The 20746-nt window shown below is 42.8% G+C and overlaps 1 protein-coding gene across 1 annotated transcript in view; it reads right to left on the reverse strand.

Moving 5' to 3' along the window:
* Positions 1-2154: 2154 nt before the first annotated feature.
* Positions 2155-20746, reverse strand: part of LOC139381064 (metal transporter CNNM4-like) — a 31020-nt gene continuing 12428 nt past the window's right edge. The window contains 8 exon segments of the mRNA XM_071124272.1: positions 2155-2390; positions 2713-2796; positions 5335-5643; positions 6298-6529; positions 8148-8296; positions 13940-14039; positions 18172-18341; positions 18542-18682. Coding sequence (XP_070980373.1) covers positions 2311-2390; positions 2713-2796; positions 5335-5643; positions 6298-6529; positions 8148-8296; positions 13940-14039; positions 18172-18341; positions 18542-18682 — 1265 coding nt within the window. The 3' untranslated portion in view covers positions 2155-2310.

The raw sequence follows: 20746 nt of genomic DNA on the forward strand, positions 1-20746 counted from the left end.
CAAACTGAAACTACTCAAACTATTAGAACGCTGTTAAACAACCTATTCATTACAGGTTACCAATTAATCACCATATTATAAATCAAATGATCAAATATCATCCAATCATCATAAATATGTCAAATCATCATATTATCTAATCATAATAAAATACCTGTTCCAATCTAGGTAACACGCAACCTACATTCTTGGGATTGTGAATATTGCATATCCCTTCTTCTTGCTGGCAGGTATGTTAGTTATTATATGGCTTTTCAAAATCTGGTAAAAAGTATTGACTGGGAGTCAATTGACTTCAATGGAACTAAATGAATGAATGTGTGTGTGTGTGTGTGTGTGCGTGTGCGTGCGTGTACACGTGTGTGTGTGTGTGTGTGTGTGTGTGTGTGGTGTTTTTGCTTGAGACAAGACTGTTTGTGCATTAAAAAAAATCCTCCGGTTGCCACATGGGACTAAGAAATGACAGACTCCTTTAAATCAGCATAAAGTCCCTGTGGTTGTAGACATTGTGCTTGTTCTCACGGCTGGTGTGTGTTGGCTGTTTCTTCCTTATGTGTCATCAGAACACTGGCAGTGTGGATGGCATTTATATGGCAGGACTCCTATCAACCACAGTTGATTGACTGATAGAAGTACTCTATTCTATGATAAGGACAGTTCCCTGTGCAGAAAGCACTTGGTAATAAGAAACGATCATCTGATGGTAGAAGACAGAAATTGTTGTCTTCTTGGTTGAGCAATATAAAAGATTTAGAAGATGGCTCAGATCTAGACTTGCTATTTCCCTCTTATTTTTCTCTTCATTTAGTGTATTCTTCTTCTTCCTCTTCAGACTCCACTAGCACAGTAGAGAGTGGTGGCTGAAAGGTAACTCAACAGAAACATACAGTAAAGTTATTTAAAGTCATAATGTTTCCGTAGTCTGTTACCCAGCCAGCCTGGAAACACAACGTTGAATTTCATTGAATTCTACATCGGGCATAAATGAGCGTTTGGTTCTGGAAAGTTTCCTCTCACAACCTCTACAAGCCAGAATGTTGAATAAAATTATATTTTAACTTTACCGCTTGTCAATGTGGTCGGTCCTTTTGCAGGTAGGAATGTGAGTCAATATATCTTCAGGAAAGTATAATTACATAAACTTTGTGTTGCTAGTGCGTTCAGATTTCTTACGGTTGGGTCTGGGGAGTGGACAGAGGGTATACAGGGGTAGAGTTGGGTCTGGGGAGTGGACAGAGGGTATACAGGGGTAGAGTTGGGTCTGGGGAGTGGACAGAGGGTATACAGGGGTAGGGTTGGGTCTGGGGAGTGGACAGAGGGTATACAGGGGTAGGGTTGGGTCTGGGGAGTGGACAGAGGGTATACAGGGGTAGGGTTGGGTCTGGGGAGTGGACAGAGGGTATACAGGGGTAGGGTTGGGTCTGGGGAGTGGACAGAGGGTATACAGGGGTAGGGTTGGGTCTGGGGAGTGGACAGAGGGTATACAGGGGTAGAGTTGGGTCTGGGGAGTGGACAGAGGGTATACAGGGGTAGGGTTGGGTCTGGGGAGTGGACAGAGGGTATACAGGGGTAGGGTTGGGTCTGGGGAGTGGACAGAGGGTATGCAGGGTTAGGGTTGGGTCTGGGGAGTGGACAGAGGGTATACAGGGGTAGGGTTGGGTCTGGGGAGTGGACAGAGGGTATACAGGGGTAGGGTTGGGTCTGGGGAGTGGACAGAGGGTATACAGGGGTAGAGTTGGGTCTTGGGAGTGGACAGAGGGTATCTAGGGTTAGGGTTGGGTCTGGGGAGTGGACAGAGGGTATGCAGGGTTAGGGTTGGGTCTGGGGAGTGGACAGAGGGTATACAGGGGTAGGGTTGGGTCTGGGGAGTGGACAGAGGGTATACAGGGGTAGGGTTTGGTCTGGGGAGTGGACAGAGGGTATACAGGGTTAGGGTTGGGTCTCGGGAGTGGACAGAGGGTATCCAGGGTTAGGGTTGGGTCTGGGGAGTGGACAGAGGGTATCTAGGGTTAGGGTTGGGTCTGGGGTGGGGAGGGGACAGAGGGTATCTAGGGTTAGGGTTGGGTCTGGGGAGTGGACAGAGGGTATCCAGGGGGGGGGGGGGGGGGGGGGGGGGGGGTTGGGTCTGGGGAGTGGACCGTTCAGAGAGAGATCTTGAGGTTCTCGACATCTATTGACAAGTACTAGAGTCTGGTCCATACCAAAACTCTAACTCTAGTTCCCAGTGGGAAGTGAGAGAGAAACAGAGCCAGTCTATTCCCTATCTTTCTCTATGCTAGGTCTTCCCTGCTGTTTCTACCTGGCAGTGTGCTAGGTGGTCACCGATGGCTGCTCCAAACCTTCCTCCACACTCTTCTCCCCATCCCGGGACTTTTTCCTCTTCTTGTTACCTGGAAGGATAGGACACGTGTCAAGTTCAAGTTTCAACTTCAAGTTTTACGATTAGTCGTATGTACAGGATACATACGGTATACACCGTCCAATGAAATGCTTACTTGCAGGTTCCTTCTCAACAATGCAACAACAATAATAAATAATAAAAGATAAGAACACGAACATATACAAACAATCTCTGCATATGACAAATAACCTTTTAATTTACAATTTAAACATAGAATAGCAGTTGGGCAGAATTAGAAGAAGAATGTATACTGATCTATGGTCAAATGTAGAATGTGGGGAGGAAAAGCTGATCCTAGATGAATCACTCACTCAGTTTACGTAGCAGCTTCTTCCCCAGTGTCTCCTCTGAGCCAGATAGAGAACAGATGATATCTAACTCCACAGGAACAGCATCTAGGTGGGAGAGTGAGAGGATGAGAGTGAATGAGAGCGAAAGTGGGCAAGGGATTAAAAGAGTTGGCAAGAGAGAGTGTGTGGGTGAGAGAGAGCGAGAGAGGGGGAGGGGGAGTAGAGAAATGAGAAGAGCTGCAACCTACAAGACTATAAATAAATACTATTAATTATGCAAACCATGGCCAAGGCACTGTTCTTGGCTATGTTTCCATGGGAGGATTTTTTTTTTTATACTTCACTAGACTCCGCAAGGCAATCAAACAAGCTAAGCGTCAGTATAGAGACAAAGTAGAATCTCAATTCAACGGCTCAGACACAAGAGGTATGTGGCAGGGTCTACAGTCAATCACGGATTACAAAAAGAAAACCAGCCCCGTCACGGACCAGGATGTCTTGCTCCCAGGCAGACTAAATAACTTTTTTGCCCGCTTTGAGGACAATACAGTGCCACTGACACGGCCTGCAACAAAACATGCGGACTCTCCTTCACTGCAGCCGACGTGAGGAAAACATTTAAACGTGTTAACCCTCGCAAGGCTGCAGGCCCAGACGGCATCCCCAGCCGCGCCCTCAGAGCATGCGCAGACCAGCTGGCTGTTGTGTTTATGGATATATTCAATCAATCCCCATCCCAGTCTGTTGTTCCCACATGCTTCAAGAGGGCCACCATTGTTCCTGTTCCCAAGAAAGCTAAGGTAACTGAGCTAAACGACTACCGCCCCGTAGCACTCACTTCCGTCATCATGAAGTGCTTTGAGAGACTAGTCAAGGACCATATCACCTCCACCCTACCTGACACCCTAGACCCACTCCAATTTGCTTACCGCCCAAATAGGTCCACAGACGATGCAATCTCAACCACACTGCACACTGCCCTAACCCATCTGGACAAGAGGAATACCTATGTGAGAATGCTGTTCATCGACTACAGCTCGGCATTTAACACCATAGTGCCCTCCAAGTTCGTCATCAAGCTCGAGACCCTGGGTCTCGACCCCGCCCTGTGCAACTGGGTACTGGACTTCCTGACGGGCCACACCCAGGTGGTGAGGGTGGGTAACAACATCTCCACCCCGCTGATCCTCAACACTGGGGCCCCACAAGGGTGCGTTCTGAGCCCTCTCCTGTACTCCCTGTTCACCCATGACTGTGGACGCACGCCTCCAACTCAATCATCAAGTTTGCGGACGACACAACAGTGGTAGGCTTGATTACCAACAACGACGAGACGGCCTACAGGGAGGAGGTGAGGGCCCTCGGAGTGTGGTGTCAGGAAAATAACCTCACACTCAACGTCAACAAAACTAAGGAGATGATTGTGGACTTCAGGAAACAGCAGAGGGAACAACCCCCTATCCACATCGATGGAACAGTAGTGGAGAGGGTAGTAAGTTTTAAGTTCCTCGGCATACACATCACAGACAAACTGAATTGGTCCACCAACACAGACAGCATCGTGAAGAAGGCGCAGCAGCGCCTCTTCAACCTCAGGAGGCTGAAGAAATTTGGCTTGTCACCAAAAGCACTCACAAACTTCTACAGATGCACAATCGAGAGCATCCTGTCGGGCTGTATCACCGCCTGGTACGGCAACTGCTCCGCCCACAACCGTAAGGCTCTCCAGAGGGTAGTGAGGTCTGCACAATGCATCACGGGGGCAAACTACCTGCCCTCCAGGACACCTACACCACCCGATGTCACAGGAAGGCCATGAAGATCATCAAGGACAACAACCACCCGAGCCACTGCCTGTTCACCCCGCTATCATCCAGAAGGCGAGGTCAGTACAGGTGCATCAAAGCTGGGACCGAGAGACTGAAAAACAGCTTCTATCTCAAGGCCATCAGACTGTTAAACAGCCACCACTAACATTGAGTGGCTGCTGCGAACACACTGACTCAACTCCAGCCACTTTAATAATGAGAATTGATGGGAAATTATGTAAAATATATCACTAGCCACTTTAAACAATGCTACCTAATATAATGTTTACATACCCTACATTATTCATCTCATATGTATACATATACAATGTACTCTATATCATCTACTGCATCTTTATGTAATACATGTATCACTAGCCACTTTAACTATGCCACTTTGTTTACATACTCATCTCATATATACTGTACTCAATACCATCTACTGTATCTTGCCTATGCCGCTCTGTACCATCACTCATTCATATATCTTTATGTACATATTCTTTATCCCCTTACACTTGTGTCTATAAGGTAGTAGTTTTGGAATTGTTAGCTAGATTACTGCATTGTCGGAACTAGACAATGGTTATTACTGCATTGTCGGAACTAGACAATGGTTATTACTGCATTGTCGGAACTAGACAATGGTTATTACTGCATTGTCGGAACTAGAAGCACAAGCATTTCGCTACACTCGCATTAACATCTGCTAACCATGTGTATGTGACAAATAAAATTTGATTTGATTTGATTTGACTTGTGAGGACTAAATAATGTTACCACTCATGAATATACCAGCTATAACAGCTTACAACTCTCTCCCTTCTCTCCTCACCGATCCCTTCTTGGCTTTCCAGCTGGTCTTCCGGAATTTCTACCAGCTGGTCTTCTGGGCGTTCAATTAACCGGTTTTCCGGACAGTCTTCCAGCCTGTCTTTCATACGGCCTTTGGGCCTGTCTTCCAGGCGGTCTTCTGGGTGGTCTTCCTTTCTATCTTCCGGGAGGTCTTCCGGTCTCTCCTCTAGTGGCTCCTCTTGGTGGCCTTCCTGACGGTGTTTTTGTAGGTCCTCTTGGATGTAGGGTATGTCATCCATCCGTAGAAACACTGAATCACTGGGACTCCTCTGTCCGTCTGACTTACTGCCTGTAGAGGGAGACAGAGTACCATGGTGACAATCTGGACAGAGACTGCACCTCAATGAGGTGGTAACCCCTTTTCAGTCTCAAAATCTCCCTTCTGTACATAGAAGTGTGGATCTGAAAGAACCAGATCCATGTCCCACTATCTGCAAAGTGAGGTATTGAGAAGCAGGGAGGGGCTAGTCAGCACATGTCTGCATCATGATCAATTCAACCCCTTGGTTTAACTCAACAACCAAGAGGACAGACCACTGATTTAAAGAGAGAGACCATAGGCTTAGGAGAGCAGGTTAGAGGTTCATACATGCATACTCACAAGAATTATGAGATAAACCAAACCTGATTGGTTTCAGAGCTTACATGATTTTTCAGATACCATCTGGCCTGTACTGTCTGGCATGTCACCCTATGGTGTGTGTGTTCAACTGAAGCAAGAGTCTATTTCAGATGAATATCCCTTTGGAAGTAAATACTGACAAATTATCAACAAAATGTAGCTATTTATGCCTCAAACTCGGTCTATTTTAGCCTTCTAATCACATCTATTCTGTGTGTCTGACAGAATGAAGATGGGGAAAAAACATATCAAAGACTCTTTAACACCGTCTGTTTGCCACGGTGGTTATGTAACCCACACACACACAAACACTCCACTTACGGACGATGCGGTTTCTCTCATTGAGCTGTGAGGTGAGTGGTCCAGTGTTGTCCTCTGTGTGTGTGTGTTGTTCCAGGACGGGTCGGAGGTATGTGTATGTGTGTGTCAGGGGCAGGGCGATGCTGTGGGAGCGGGTCTCAGGGATGATGGGTCTCCCGTCGGGATCAGGGGTCTGGGGTACACTGTCCATAAGACTGGCTGTTAGAGCATTCTGGTAGTGGTTCCTTGAGATCTAACAAAGAATAACACACACACGCAAATACTGTATCAACACAAAGTCATCAGCACACACCGCAAATACAGTATCAACACAAAATCATCAACACACACCGCAAATACAGTATCAACACAGAATCATCAACACACACAGAACATACAGTATCGACACAAAATCATCAACACACCGCTAATACAGTATCAACACAAAATCATCAACACACACCTCAAATACAGTATCAACACAGAATCATCAACACACAAAGAAAATACAGTATCAACACAAAATCATCAACACACACAGAAAATACAGTATCAACACCAAATCATCAACACACACAGAAAATACAGTATCAACACAAAATCATCAACACACACAGAAAATACAGTATCAACACAAAATCATCAACACACACAGAAAATACAGTATCAACACAAAATCATCAACAAACACAGAAAATACAGTATCAACACAAAATCATCAACACACACAGAAAATACAGTATCAACACACACATAAAATACAGTATCAACACAAAATCATCAACACACACAGAAAATACAGTATCAACACAAAATCATCAACACACACAGAAAATACAGTATCAACACACACAGAAAATACAGTATCAACACAAAATCATCAACACACACCGCTAATACAGTATCAACACAAAATCATCAACACACACCGCAAATACAGTATCAACACAGAATCATCAACACACAAAGAAAATACAGTATCAACACAAAATCATCAACACACACAGAAAATACAGTATCAACACCAAATCATCAACACACACAGAAAATACAGTATCAACATAGAATCATCAACACACAAAGAAAATACAGTATCAACACAAAATCATCAACACACACAGAAAATACAGTATCAACACAAAATCATCAACACACACAGAAAATACAGTATCAACACAAAATCATCAACACACACAGAAAATACAGTATCAACACAAAATCATCAACACACACAGAAAATACAGTATCAACACAAAATCATCAACACACACAGAAAATACAGTATCAACACAAAATCATCAACACACACAGAAAATACAGTATCAACACAAAATCATCAACACACACAGAAAATAAAGTATCAACACAAAATCATCAACACACACCACAAAAACAGCATCAACACAAAATCATCGACAAACAAGGCAAATACACACGCACACACATGCACAGATGCACACACACCACCAAGCTGTTTATCTATGTAAACATAAAAGTTACAGAGTGTGTGTGCTAGCAACCTTCTTCCTGGAACTATATTAATGACCTTGGGGGATATGAGGGAGTGTGTATTTAGGATGTACATCCATCACTTTAAGTCTAAATTATTCATACTGAAAATGGAGCTCATTTATCACCAATGATTAAAGCTAAAACAGACATTAAAAGGAAAAAGAGGGAGGGAGGGAAGGAAGGAGAGAGAGAGAGAAGGATGGAGGGAGAGGGAGAGAGGATGTGTCTGTGTTCAGTCAAAATAAGTGGGATTAAGACATTTCAAAGGGAAATGGAAATTAGTAGCGGTATGGGATCTGGGTAGTTAGGAGTTTAGGGGTATTTTAAATTTGTGTGTGTATATGTGTGTGGGTGTATACCTTTATAATCTGTAGGTCAGTGAGTTGTCTGACAGAGAAGTCAGGTAGGTAGACTGCTCCCCCTCCTATACTCAGCTGACCCACACTGCCTCCTGATAAGACAGACTCTGACTGGTTCAACCCACTGCTACCAGAACCAAACCTGTTGACTGAAGATGAGTTTGATTAGATTCTGTCTCTGTTTCTGATGATTATTTCGGGTAAAAAATGCTCCAGACCACACTTGAGTGTCTAAAACTAGATAGAAAGTATTTAGTATTTATTTTTCTGGCCCACAAATAGATTTTTACTCGGGTTGGGTAGATTACTTTCTAAATGTAATCTGTTACAGTTACTAGTTACCTGTACAACATTTTTATCAGTAACGTAACTTTTGGATTACCCAAACTCAGTAACGTAATCTGATTATTTTTCCCTTAAAATGCATTAGAACAAGACAAAAATTATCTATCAAACACATTTGTTGTGTCATCATAGTGGTCTCTGACTTGTGGTCAGACTCGCTCAGGTGGATACTTGAACTTGCGCCATTTTTCAATGCTGAATTGAATGTCATTGAGAAAAACAGAAAGGTATCATAATTATTTTTTCTTCTTGCAAATATCCTTTCAGAAGTAATCCAGGAAGTAATCATCTAGTTTTTCAGAAGTATCTGTAACCTCATTACAGTATTTTTTCTGGTAACATAGTAACTGATTACAGCTAATTTTTTTGTAGTCAGATAACATGTAACTGATTCCATGTAAACAGTTATTCCCCAACCCTGATTTTGACAAATAAATCAGTCCCCAAAAACTCTGTGTTGAATTTCAAAATCCCGATATGACCCAATAACCAAAAAATGCTGCCCACCCCTGACATACACACACACACAGACACAAACGCTCGCTCACGTGCACGTCACTGGGCTGGTCCTCTTGTGTCTGCTTATCAGTGTGTTATATCACACAGGTCAGGACATGTCTTTCCACTAAACAATTTTCTTTAAACAGCTTTAATTGCTGGAGTTACATAGTTTCCACTGCAGCTTCTCCCACAGATTCAAAAGAAAATGAATAGTGGATTTTGCACACACATACAGTGCCTTTAGAAAGTATTCACAGCCCTTTACTTTTTCCACTCTAATATATTTTGATTAGATAAGTATTCAACCCCCTGAGTCAATACATGTTAGAATCACCTTTGGCAGTGATTACAGCTGTGAGTCTCTTCTGGGTAAGTCTCTAAGAACTTTGCACTGGATTGTAGAATATTTGCACCTTATTCTTTTGAAAATTCTTCAAGTATGGTGGTGGCTGCATCGTGTTATGAGTATGCTTGTCATCGGCAAGGACTAGGGAGTTTTTTAGGATAAAAAGAAACAGAATGTCTAGACAGCCATTTTCAAGTCTTGCCATAGATTTGCCACTCAGGAACATACAATGTCGTCTTGGTAAGCAACTCCAATGTATATTTGGCTTTGTGTTAGGTTATTGTCCTGCTGACAGGTGGATTTGTCTCCCCGTGTCTGTTGGAGAGCAGACTGAACCAGGTTTTCCTCTAAGATTTCGCCTGGGCTTAGATCTATTCTGTTTCTTTTTATCCTAAAAAACTCCCTAGTGTTTGCCGATGACAAGCATACTCATAACATGATGCAGCCACCACCATACTTGAAATGAATAGGGGTACTCAGTGATGTGTTGTGTTGGATTTTCCCCAAACATAACGCTTTGTATTCAGGACATAACGTTAATTTATTTGCCACATTATTTTGCAGTATTACTTTAGTGCCTTACAGGACACATGTTTTGAATATTTTTATTCTGTACAGGCTTCCCTATTTGTCACTCTGTCATTTAGGTTAGTATTGTGGAGTAACTACAATTTTGTTGAGTCATCCTGTTCTACCATCACAGCCATTAAACTCTGTAACTGTTTTAAAGTCACCATTGGCCTCATGGTGAAATCCCTGAACGGTTTCCTTCCTCTCCTGCTACTGAATTAGGAAAGACGCCTGTATCTTTGTAGTGACTGGGTGTATTGATGCAAATTCTTACTCCTTTAGGCTTGCCATAACAAAGAGGCTGAATACTTATTGACTGTTCCCTCAAATGTTTTTGTAGGTTACTGTGGCTATTTGATCGTAATGTACAGTGCATTCGGAAAGTATTCAGACATCTTCATTTTTCCCACATTTTGTTACGTTACAGCCTAATTGACAAAGCAAAAATAGGTTTTTAGAAATTTTTACAATTTTTCTTTTTTTTTTTACTTCTGAAAAATAACATTTACATTTACATTTTCAGACCGTTTACTCAGTACTTTGTTGAAGCACCTTTGGCAGTGATTTCAGCCTCGAGTCTTCTTGGGTATGACGCTACAAGCTTGGCACACCTGTATTTGGGGAGTTCCTCCCATTCTGCTCTGCAGATCCTCTCAAGATCTGTCAGGTTGGATGGGGAGCATCACTGCACTGTTATTTTCAGAGATGTTCGATCGGGTTAAAATCCGGCCTCTGGCCACTCAAGGACATTCAGAAACGTGTCCCAAAGCCAGTCCTGCATTGCCACTCCTCTGTTGTCTTGGCTGTGTGCTTGGGGTTATTGTCCTATTGGAGGGTGAATCTTCGCCCCCAGTCTGAGGTCCTGAGCGCTCTGGAGCAGGTTCACATCAAGGATCTCTCTGTACTTTGCTTCGTTCATCTTTCCCCCGATCCTGACTAGTCTCCCAGTCCCTGCCGCTGAAAAACATCTCGCTGCATGATGCTGCCACCACCATGCTTCACCGTAGGGATGGTTTTGGCCAGGTGATGAGTGGTGCCTGGTTTACTCCAGACGTGACACTTGGCATTCAGGCCAAGGAGTTCAATCTTGGTTTCATCAGACCAGAGAATCTTGTTTCTCATGGTCTGGGAGTCCTTTAGATGCCTTTTGGCAAACTCCAAGTGGGCTGTCATGTCACTTTTACTGAGGAGTGGCTTCTGTCTGGCCGCTCAACCATAAAGACCTGAGTGGTGGAGTGCTGCAGAGACTGTTGTCCTTCTGGAAGGTTCTCCCATCTCCAACAGAGGAACTCTGGAGCTCTGTCTGAGTGACCATCGGGTTCTTGGTCACCTCCCTGACCAAGGCCCTTCTCCCCTGATTGCTCAGTCTGGCCGGATGTCCAGCTCTAGGAAGAGTGTTGGTGGTTTCAAACTTCTTCCATTTAAGAATGATGGAGGCCACTGTGTTCTTGGGGGACCTTCAATGCTGCAGAAATGTTTTGGTACACTTCCCCAGATCAAACAATTCCTTCGACCTCATGGCTTGGTTTTTGCTCTGGCATGCACTGTCAACTGTGGGACCTTATACAGACAGATGTGTGCCTTTCCAAATCATGTCCATTTAGTTGAATTTACCACACCTGGAATCCAATCAAGTTGTAGAAACATATCAATGGATGATCAATGGAAACAGGATGCACCTGAGCTGAATTTTGAGTCTCATAGTAAAAGGTCTGAATACTTATGTAAATAAGGTATTTTTAATAAATTTGCTAACATTTCTGAAAAACAGTTTTTGCTTTGTCATTTTGGGATATTGTGTGTAGATTGATAAGGAAAACATGTAATTGAATAAATTTTAGAATAAGGCTGTAATGTAACAAAATGTGGGAAAAGTGAACGGGTCTGAATACTTTCCGAATGCACTGTAGGCCTACAAGAGTGGCCTACCATCAACAAAAATGGAGAAAATGCATCCCATAACATTTTAACAAGGAAATAGCTGTTCTATCATTCAGCCTACAGTAGCAGCCAATGTGTCGTGTTCAATGTAGGCCTACATTCCATCAAAACAACATGCAGTGCTTGACATGAACCTGTTTATCCACTTGTCCTTCAGACAAGGAGGTGACTGAAAATCTTGTTGTGTTGTTTGATGCAAGAAACCACTTTACTTTGATCTCAAAACAAGGGCATCTATTCACGACCGCTCATGCTGTAAACACAGTCCAGCTCGAAGTAAATGGTGCATATCCATGTATGGCAATGGTCTATTTGCATATCAGCCTACTGCAGCTCTGATTATTTTTGCCGCACCGGTCTGTGTAGAGTAGAGTATGGGCTAGTGCGTGTCAATGCAATACAATCCTACTCCGATGTGTTCTGCCTACAACAAAATATTTTACATAGTTCGTTTTGTTTCGGTATGCTGCGTTGAAAGTGGCTAATATTGCGTTGATTCAATCACAATTGCCACAGTAAAGGGAAATATTGATAGTGTTAACAGGGAAAACTCTAGAACAGTGGTCACCAACCTTTTCTGAATCAAGCCGAGATCTACCGCTCAGATGTTTTTTTAACATGACTTAAAAAACATAAGCCTATGCAACAATTAAAAACACTATTGTAGCAATGAGGTTTGTGCAGTAAGCTATAGGCCCAATACATTACCACCGCATATCGGCTTTGCTTGAACTGCACTGCCAATACATTGTTGTTCGGGACATTTAAAACAATTATATTTAGGTAGGCTATATGATCACACTGGTAATAGATCCGTTGTTGTATTACTTGTGAAGCACAACTGAGTGGGCATACATTTAAATAATTTGCTTTTTATTTTACTGGGCTGATAGTGCCTGCATCTGATGGTCAGTCTCAGCGAAGAGGAGAGCAACAGACTGAGGGTCCATCTCTAAACATCCCTCCGCTCTCCCTTTCCTCCACTGACACTGACCAAAAGGGACCCCGTCTCCCAGCTGATGGCGAAACTCGAGTTACACCACATTATTTCTGCCTCATGCACAAATTAATGTTGTTACTCCTATAAACAGAGAAAGTGAAATATTCCTTGATAATAAATAACAACGCAAACCTATAGATACACTTTCCTACTCATACATTACTTCTGCAGTGCTTGTTGTAGCGCTGAGTGGAAATAGGAAGAAAACACATTTTATGGCTTATAAAAGTGTTGAACACAGTGTTGACAGTGCTGAGTACGAACTTATCTTTGCTGTATTCGTTGACAGTCACTCTCTCTAGTCATGGTTTTAAACATTTTGAAATCTCACAGTATCTACTTTGCTGTAGCTTTCTTGTATGCCTGCTACCTTACCGCAGACACGTTAATCTGAGCTGTCTGATTGGCGAGCGGTAGGCCTATAGTGCACTTTATTTGCTCTCTGGGCCTGCTGGGAAGGCAGAGTTTACCTTCAGACACATGAAATAGTTCAAAATGGCAGCAGTTCACCCGAGACTTTATCGTTGTTTTTTTAACAGAAATATTTGCCGATTGACTAGGAATTCTTGGAGATCGACCAGTCAATTGCGATTGACAGGTTGGCGACCACTGCTCTAGAAAGTTGAGTGAAGTTCAATCTCGTCTTTCTCTCTGTGGGCTGATATTTCTGCGCGGCATTCCCACCGCACGCGCACAGTTCAGAGGGAACATTGCCAAGACATTTCAACTTTTCATATTTCATTAATTTGTAAAAAAGGTCTAAAAGCATAATTCCACTTTGACATTATGGGGTATTGTGTGTAGGCCAGTGACACAAAATCTCAATCGAATCCATTTTAAATTCAGGCTGTGTGGAATGTGGAAAAGGTGAAGGGGTGTGAAGACTTTCTGAATGCACTGTAACATAGAAAAGCAGTGTAGCATTTAGAACAGGGAAAGCTGGGGTAAGAACGTATTTTTTCGAGTACAATAAATCCTCTTCATCACCATCATCATCACCGTCATCATCATCATTATCATCAACAACATCATAATCACTAACACCCGTTAATATCCCATTGTGTGTCGTTGGGGCCGTGGGTTATTTACCTATAGGTAGTGGTGGTATGAGGGCTGGCATGCCATAGTAGGAGAAAGCTCCGTTCTCAAAACGAAGAGCCTCCTTACCAATCTCCACCTCCACTTTACCCTGCAATGACAGTTTCCATAGATTTCCAATACATAACTTTTAAAAATAACCAGTAGTTTTCCAACCCTAGCTGTGTATCTGTAGAACCAGGACAGTGTAGTGTCAATGTACATGGTGTGTATATGTAGATCCAGAACAGTGTAGTATCAGTGTCTATGGTGTGCAGTCCTGGGTTCAAATACTATTTCAAATATCTCAATTACTTTCACATACCTTCAAAGTAAGTATTCAGATATCTATTTGAGAATGGTATTTGAAATACACTACCGTTCAAAAGTTTGGGGTCACTTAGAAATGTCCTTGTTTTTGACAGAAAAGGTCATTCTTTGCCCATTAAAATAACATCAAAATGATCAGAAATACATTGTTAATGTTGTAAATGACTCTTTAGCACAGCTGAAAACTGTTGTCCTGATTAAAGAAGCAATAAAACTGACCTTCTTTAGACTAGTTGAGTATCTGGAGCATCAGCATTTGTTGGTTTGATTACATGCTCAAAATGGCTAAAAACAAAGTACTTTCTTCTGAAACTCGTCAGTCTATTCTTGTTGTGAGAAATGAAGGCTATTCCATGCGAGAAATTGCCAAGAAACTGAAGATCTCGTACAATGGTGTGTACTACTCCCTTCACAGAACAGCGCAAACTGTCTCTAACCAGAATAGAAAGAGGAGTGGGAGGCCCCGGTGCACAACTGAGCAAGAGGACAAGCACATTAGTGTGTCTAGTTTGAGAAACAGACGCTTCACAAGTCCTCAACTGGCAGCTTCATTAAATAGTACCTGCAAAACACCAGTCTCAACGTCAACAGTGAAGAGGCAACTCTGGGATGCTCACCTAGTCTAAAGAAGGCCAGTCTTATTGCTTCTTTAATCAGGACGACAGTTTTCAGCTGTGCTAACATAATTGCAAAAGGGTTTTCTAATGATCAATTAGCCTTTTAAAATGATAAACTTGGATTAGCTAACACAACATGCCATTGGAACACAGGAGTGATGGTTGCTAATAATGGGCCTCTGTATGCCTATGTAGATATTCCATAAGAAATCTGCTGTTTCCAGCTACAATAGTAATTTACAACATTAAAAATGTCTACACTGTATTTCTGATCAATTTGATGTTCTTTTAATGGACTAAAAATGTGCTTTTCTTTCCGAAACAAGGACATTTCTAAGTGACCCCAAACTTTTGAACAGTAGTGTAAATATTAGAAAATATGCTCAAATACTCTAGTTAACTATTTTTATTTCATTTTATGTAATTTTAATAACAATTAAATACTCATAAAAGTACTTGTTTTGGGCTGTGTATTTGATCATACTAGAAACAGGACAGTATAGCATCAGTGTGTATGGCGTGTACCTGTAGAACCAGGACAGTGTAGTATCAGTGTGTATGGTGTGTACCTGTAGAACCAGGACAGTGTAGTATCAGTGTCTATGGTGTGTACCTGTAGAACCAGGACAGTGTAGTATCAGTGTCTATGGTGTGTACCTGTAGAACCAGGACAGTGTAGTATCAGTGTCTATGGTGTGTACCTGTAGAACCAGGACAGTGTAGTATCAGTGTCTATGGTGTGTACCTGTAGAACCAGGACAGTGTAGTATCAGTGTCTATGGTGTGTACCTGTAGAACCAGGACAGTGTAGTATCAGTGTCTATGGTGTGTACCTGTAGAACCAGGACAGTGTAGTATCAGTGTCTATGGTGTGTACCTGTAGAACCAGGACAGTGTAGTATCAGTGTCTATGGTGTGTACCTGTAGAACCAGGACAGTGTAGCATCAGTGTCTATGGTGTGTACCTGTAGAACCAGGACAGTGTAGTATCAGTGTCTATGGTGTGTACCTGTAGAACCAGGACAGTGTAGTATCAGTGTCTATGGTGTGTACCTGTAGAACCAGGACAGTGTAGTATCAGTGTCTATGGTGTGTACCTGTAGAACCAGGACAGTGTAGTATCAGTGTCTATGGTGTGTACCTGTAGAACCAGGACAGTGTAGTATCAGTGTCTATGGTGTGTACCTGTAGAACCAGGACAGTGTAGTATCAGTGTCTATGGTGTGTACCTGTAGAACCAGGACAGTGTAGTATCAGTGTCTATGGTGTGTACCTGTAGAACCAGGACAGTGTAGTATCAGTGTCTATGGTGTGTACCTGTAGAACCAGGACAGTGTAGCATCAGTGTCTATGGTGTGTACCTGTAGAACCAGGACAGTGTAGCATCAGTGTCTATGGTGTGTACCTGTAGAACCAGGACAGTGTAGTATCAGTGTCTATGGTGTGTACCTGTAGAACCAGGACAGTGTAGTATCAGTGTGTATGGTGTGTACCTGTAGAACCAGGACAGTGTAGTATCAGTGTGTATGGTGTGTACCTGTAGAACCAGGACAGTGTAGTATCAGTGTCTATGGTGTGTACCTGTAGAACCAGGACAGTGTAGTATCAGTGTCTATGGTGTGTACCTGTAGAACCAGGACAGTGTAGTATCAGTGTCTATGGTGTGTACCTGTAGAACCAGGACAGTGTAGTATCAGTGTCTATGGTGTGTACCTGTAGAACCAGGACAGTGTAGTATCAGTGTCTATGGTGTGTACCTGTAGAACCAGGACAGTGTAGTATCAGTGTGTATGGTGTGTACCTGTAGAACCAGGACAGTGTAGTATCAGTGTCTATGGTGTGTACCTGTAGAACCAGGACAGTGTAGCATCAGTGTCTATGGTGTGTACCTGTAGAACCAGGACAGTGTAGTATCAGTGTCTATGGTGTGTACCTGTAGAACCAGGACAGTGTAGTATCAGTGTCTATGGTGTGTACCTGTAGAACCAGGACAGTGTAGTATCAGTGTCTATGGTGTGTACCTGTAGAACCAGGACAGTGTAGTATCAGTGTGTATGGTGTGTACCTGTAGAACCAGGACAGTGTAGTATCAGTGTGTATGGTGTGTACCTGTAGAACCAGGACAGTGTAGTATCAGTGTGTATGGTGTGTACCTGTAGAACCAGGACAGTGTAGTATCAGTGTCTATGGTGTGTACCTGTAGAACCAGGACAGTGTAGTATCAGTGTCTATGGTGTGTACCTGTAGAACCAGGACAGTGTAGTATCAGTGTCTATGGTGTGTACCTGTAGAACCAGGACAGTGTAGTATCAGTGTGTATGGTGTGTACCTGTAGAACCAGGACAGTGTAGTATCAGTGTCTATGGTGTGTACCTGTAGAACCAGGACAGTGTAGTATCAGTGTCTATGGTGTGTACCTGTAGAACCAGGACAGTGTAGTATCAGTGTCTATGGTGTGTACCTGTAGAACCAGGACAGTGTAGCATCAGTGTGTATGGTGTGTACCTGTAGAACCAGGACAGTGTAGTATCAGTGTCTATGGTGTGTACCTGTAGAACCAGGACAGTGTAGTATCAGTGTCTATGGTGTGTACCTGTAGAACCAGGACAGTGTAGTATCAGTGTCTATGGTGTGTACCTGTAGAACCAGGACAGTGTAGTATCAGTGTCTATGGTGTGTACCTGTAGAACCAGGACAGTGTAGTATCAGTGTCTATGGTGTGTACCTGTAGAACCAGGACAGTGTAGTATCAGTGTGTATGGTGTGTACCTGTAGAACCAGGACAGTGTAGTATCAGTGTGTATGGTGTGTACCTGTAGAACCAGGACAGTGTAGTATCAGTGTGTATGGTGTGTACCTGTAGAACCAGGACAGTGTAGTATCAGTGTCTATGGTGTGTACCTGTAGAACCAGGACAGTGTAGTATCAGTGTCTATGGTGTGTACCTGTAGAACCAGGACAGTGTAGTATCAGTGTCTATGGTGTGTACCTGTAGAACCAGGACAGTGTAGTATCAGTGTCTATGGTGTGTACCTGTAGAACCAGGACAGTGTAGTATCAGTGTCTATGGTGTGTACCTGTAGAACCAGGACAGTGTAGTATCAGTGTCTATGGTGTGTACCTGTAGAACCAGGACAGTGTAGTATCAGTGTCTATGGTGTGTACCTGTAGAACCAGGACAGTGTAGTATCAGTGTCTATGGTGTGTACCTGTAGAACCAGGACAGTGTAGTATCAGTGTCTATGGTGTGTACCTGTAGAACCAGGACAGTGTAGTATCAGTGTCTATGGTGTGTACCTGTAGAACCAGGACAAAGTAGTCGACAGGTTTGTTCCTCATATACAGGAAGTGCTGTGGTGCTTGTTTGTTCTTTCTGTCAAACTTTAGTTCCTGAACGACACTGGGGTGTTTGATCAGACGAAGGAGAATCTTCTCTGAGAGATGACATGGCCTGAAGGGCTCCACTTCTAGAAAGAAAGAAAGAAAGAAAGAAAGAAAGAAAGAAAGAAAGAAAGAAAGAAAGAAAGAAAGAAAGAAAGAAAGAAAGAAAAAGAAAAAAGAAAGAAAGAAAGAAATAGTGGGTGAATAGAAAAAATTGTAACATGTGAGTGCACGCACAGATGCACGTACACACACACAAACACATCCCTCCACACAGAGGTCCTACCTGTGGCCAGGAAGCGGTGTGTAGCAAGCAGCAGTTGAGGAGACATCTTCACCTTCATTTCGTTCTCTGTCAGGTTAAAGATGGAGAAGTCGTGTTGCTTCCTCTCATGGTGAGACACGCGCCTCTTAGTCCTCTTATCAACTAGGGAACCATTAAGCAATTAACCAATTAACCATCCATCAATCAATTACATTTTTTATTTGTTACTTACACAGTTATTTATCACAGGACACAAACTTATTTTTTAGTGTTCCAGAAACATCTGATGAAAACATATACACCCCCAACTCACTAATCTGATTTTAATCAAACAATCCCTCATCTGGGAAGTTTGATGAATAGCCTTAGATTGGACTGGTAATATGATGTTCAGATTGTGTTAAATAGTAAGGCTTCAGTATGAACAGCTGGTGTTATACTGAGGCCTGCGGTGCAGTCACTGAGATTAGCTGCACTGTGCTATGTTTAACATACACACACGCACAAGCACACACACACACACACAGCATTGTGATGATTGGTCGAATGTACGATTGAAGTCCGGTGTCCGACACACACAGCGACACACACAGCGTTGTGATGACTGGTCAAATGTACGAATGAAGTCTGGTGTCTGACACACACAGCATTGTGATGATTGGTCTAATGTACGAATGAAGTCCGGTGTCCGATACACACAGTGTTGTGATGACTGGTCTAATGTACGAATAAAGTCCGGTGTCCAATACACACAGTGTTGTGATGACTGGTCTAATGTACGAATGAAGTCTGGTGTCCAATACACACAGTGTTGTGATGACTGGTCTAATGTACGAATGAAGTCCGGTGTCCGATACACACAGTGTTGTGATGACTGGTCTAATGTACGAATGAAGTCCGGTGTCCGATTTACGCAGCTATTAGCATGTGCATATTTTATATTTTTGCACTGGTAATCTGCCCAAGGTTTTTTTTCCAACAGGCCCCTCCGTCGTGACGTCCCGTGAAGGCCCATCTGCTAGCCTGCTAGCCGCGGCCCGCTAGCTGTCTAGAGCATATTGGACTGTTGCTGAATAGATCCATCGGCCAATTTCTTGGGCCACTATACCCATTTTGCTAATTGGACTTAGACCCCTCTGCTACTCGGAACCCTACTAATCCATCACGACTGGTCTATCGACGTCACCGCACGCATTGGCTAAAACATACTTTCCTCTGTCGCGACGTCCCTCTAAGGCCCTTCTGCTAGCTTGCTAGCTGTCTGAATCGCCATGTCTCCAGCCAGCCCAACCACACACTGGACCCCTATGATCACTCGGCTACGCACGCTTCTCCCTAATATTTATATGCCTTGTCCATTACTGTCCTGGTTAGTGATTATTGTCTAATTTCACTGTAGAGCCTCTAGCCCTGCGTGCCTCAAGCGACCCATCTCGACAACATCCGGTGAAATTGCAGAGCACCAAATTCAAATGACAGAAATCGTAATATTAAACATTCATGAAAATACAAGTGTCATACATCACTTAAAAGATAAACTTCTTGTTAATCCAGCCGCGTTGTCAGATCTAAAAAAGGCTTTACGGTGAAAGCACACCATGCGATTATCTGAGGACAGCGACACGCATACATAAGCATTAAAAACATTTTCCAACCAAGCAGATGCATCGCGAAAGTCAGAAATAGCAATAAAATAAATCCCTTACCTTTGAAGATCTTCACCTGGCTGCAATCCCAGGGGTCCCCTGTTACATAACAAATGGTCCTTTTGTTCGATAAAGTCCTTCTTTATATCCCAAAAAAAGTATGTTTATTTGGCGAGCTTCATTCAATAATCCACCAGTTTCCCCTCGTTCAAAATGCATACAAAATTAATCCCAAACGTTACCAATAAACTTGGTCCAAACATGTCAAGCAACATTCCTAATCAATCCTCAGGTACCCTAATATGTAAATAAATTATAACATTTAAGACTGAAAATAGTGTATTTCAATACCAGAGATAAATAACCAAGTGCGCGCCCTCACCGGAGCGCGTCACAATAATTTTCCAACCAAGCAGATGCATCACGAAAGTCAGAAATAGTAATAAAATAAAATGCTTACCTTTGAAGATCTTCATCTTTTTGCAATCCCAAATGTCCCAGTTACACAATGAATAGTCGTTTTGTTCGATAAAGTCCTTCTTTATATCCCAAAAATGTTTGTTTATTTGGTGCGTTTGAT

Source organism: Oncorhynchus clarkii, chromosome 23 (genome assembly GCF_045791955.1).
Source record: "Oncorhynchus clarkii lewisi isolate Uvic-CL-2024 chromosome 23, UVic_Ocla_1.0, whole genome shotgun sequence".
Taxonomy (NCBI): Eukaryota; Metazoa; Chordata; class Actinopteri; order Salmoniformes; family Salmonidae; genus Oncorhynchus; species Oncorhynchus clarkii.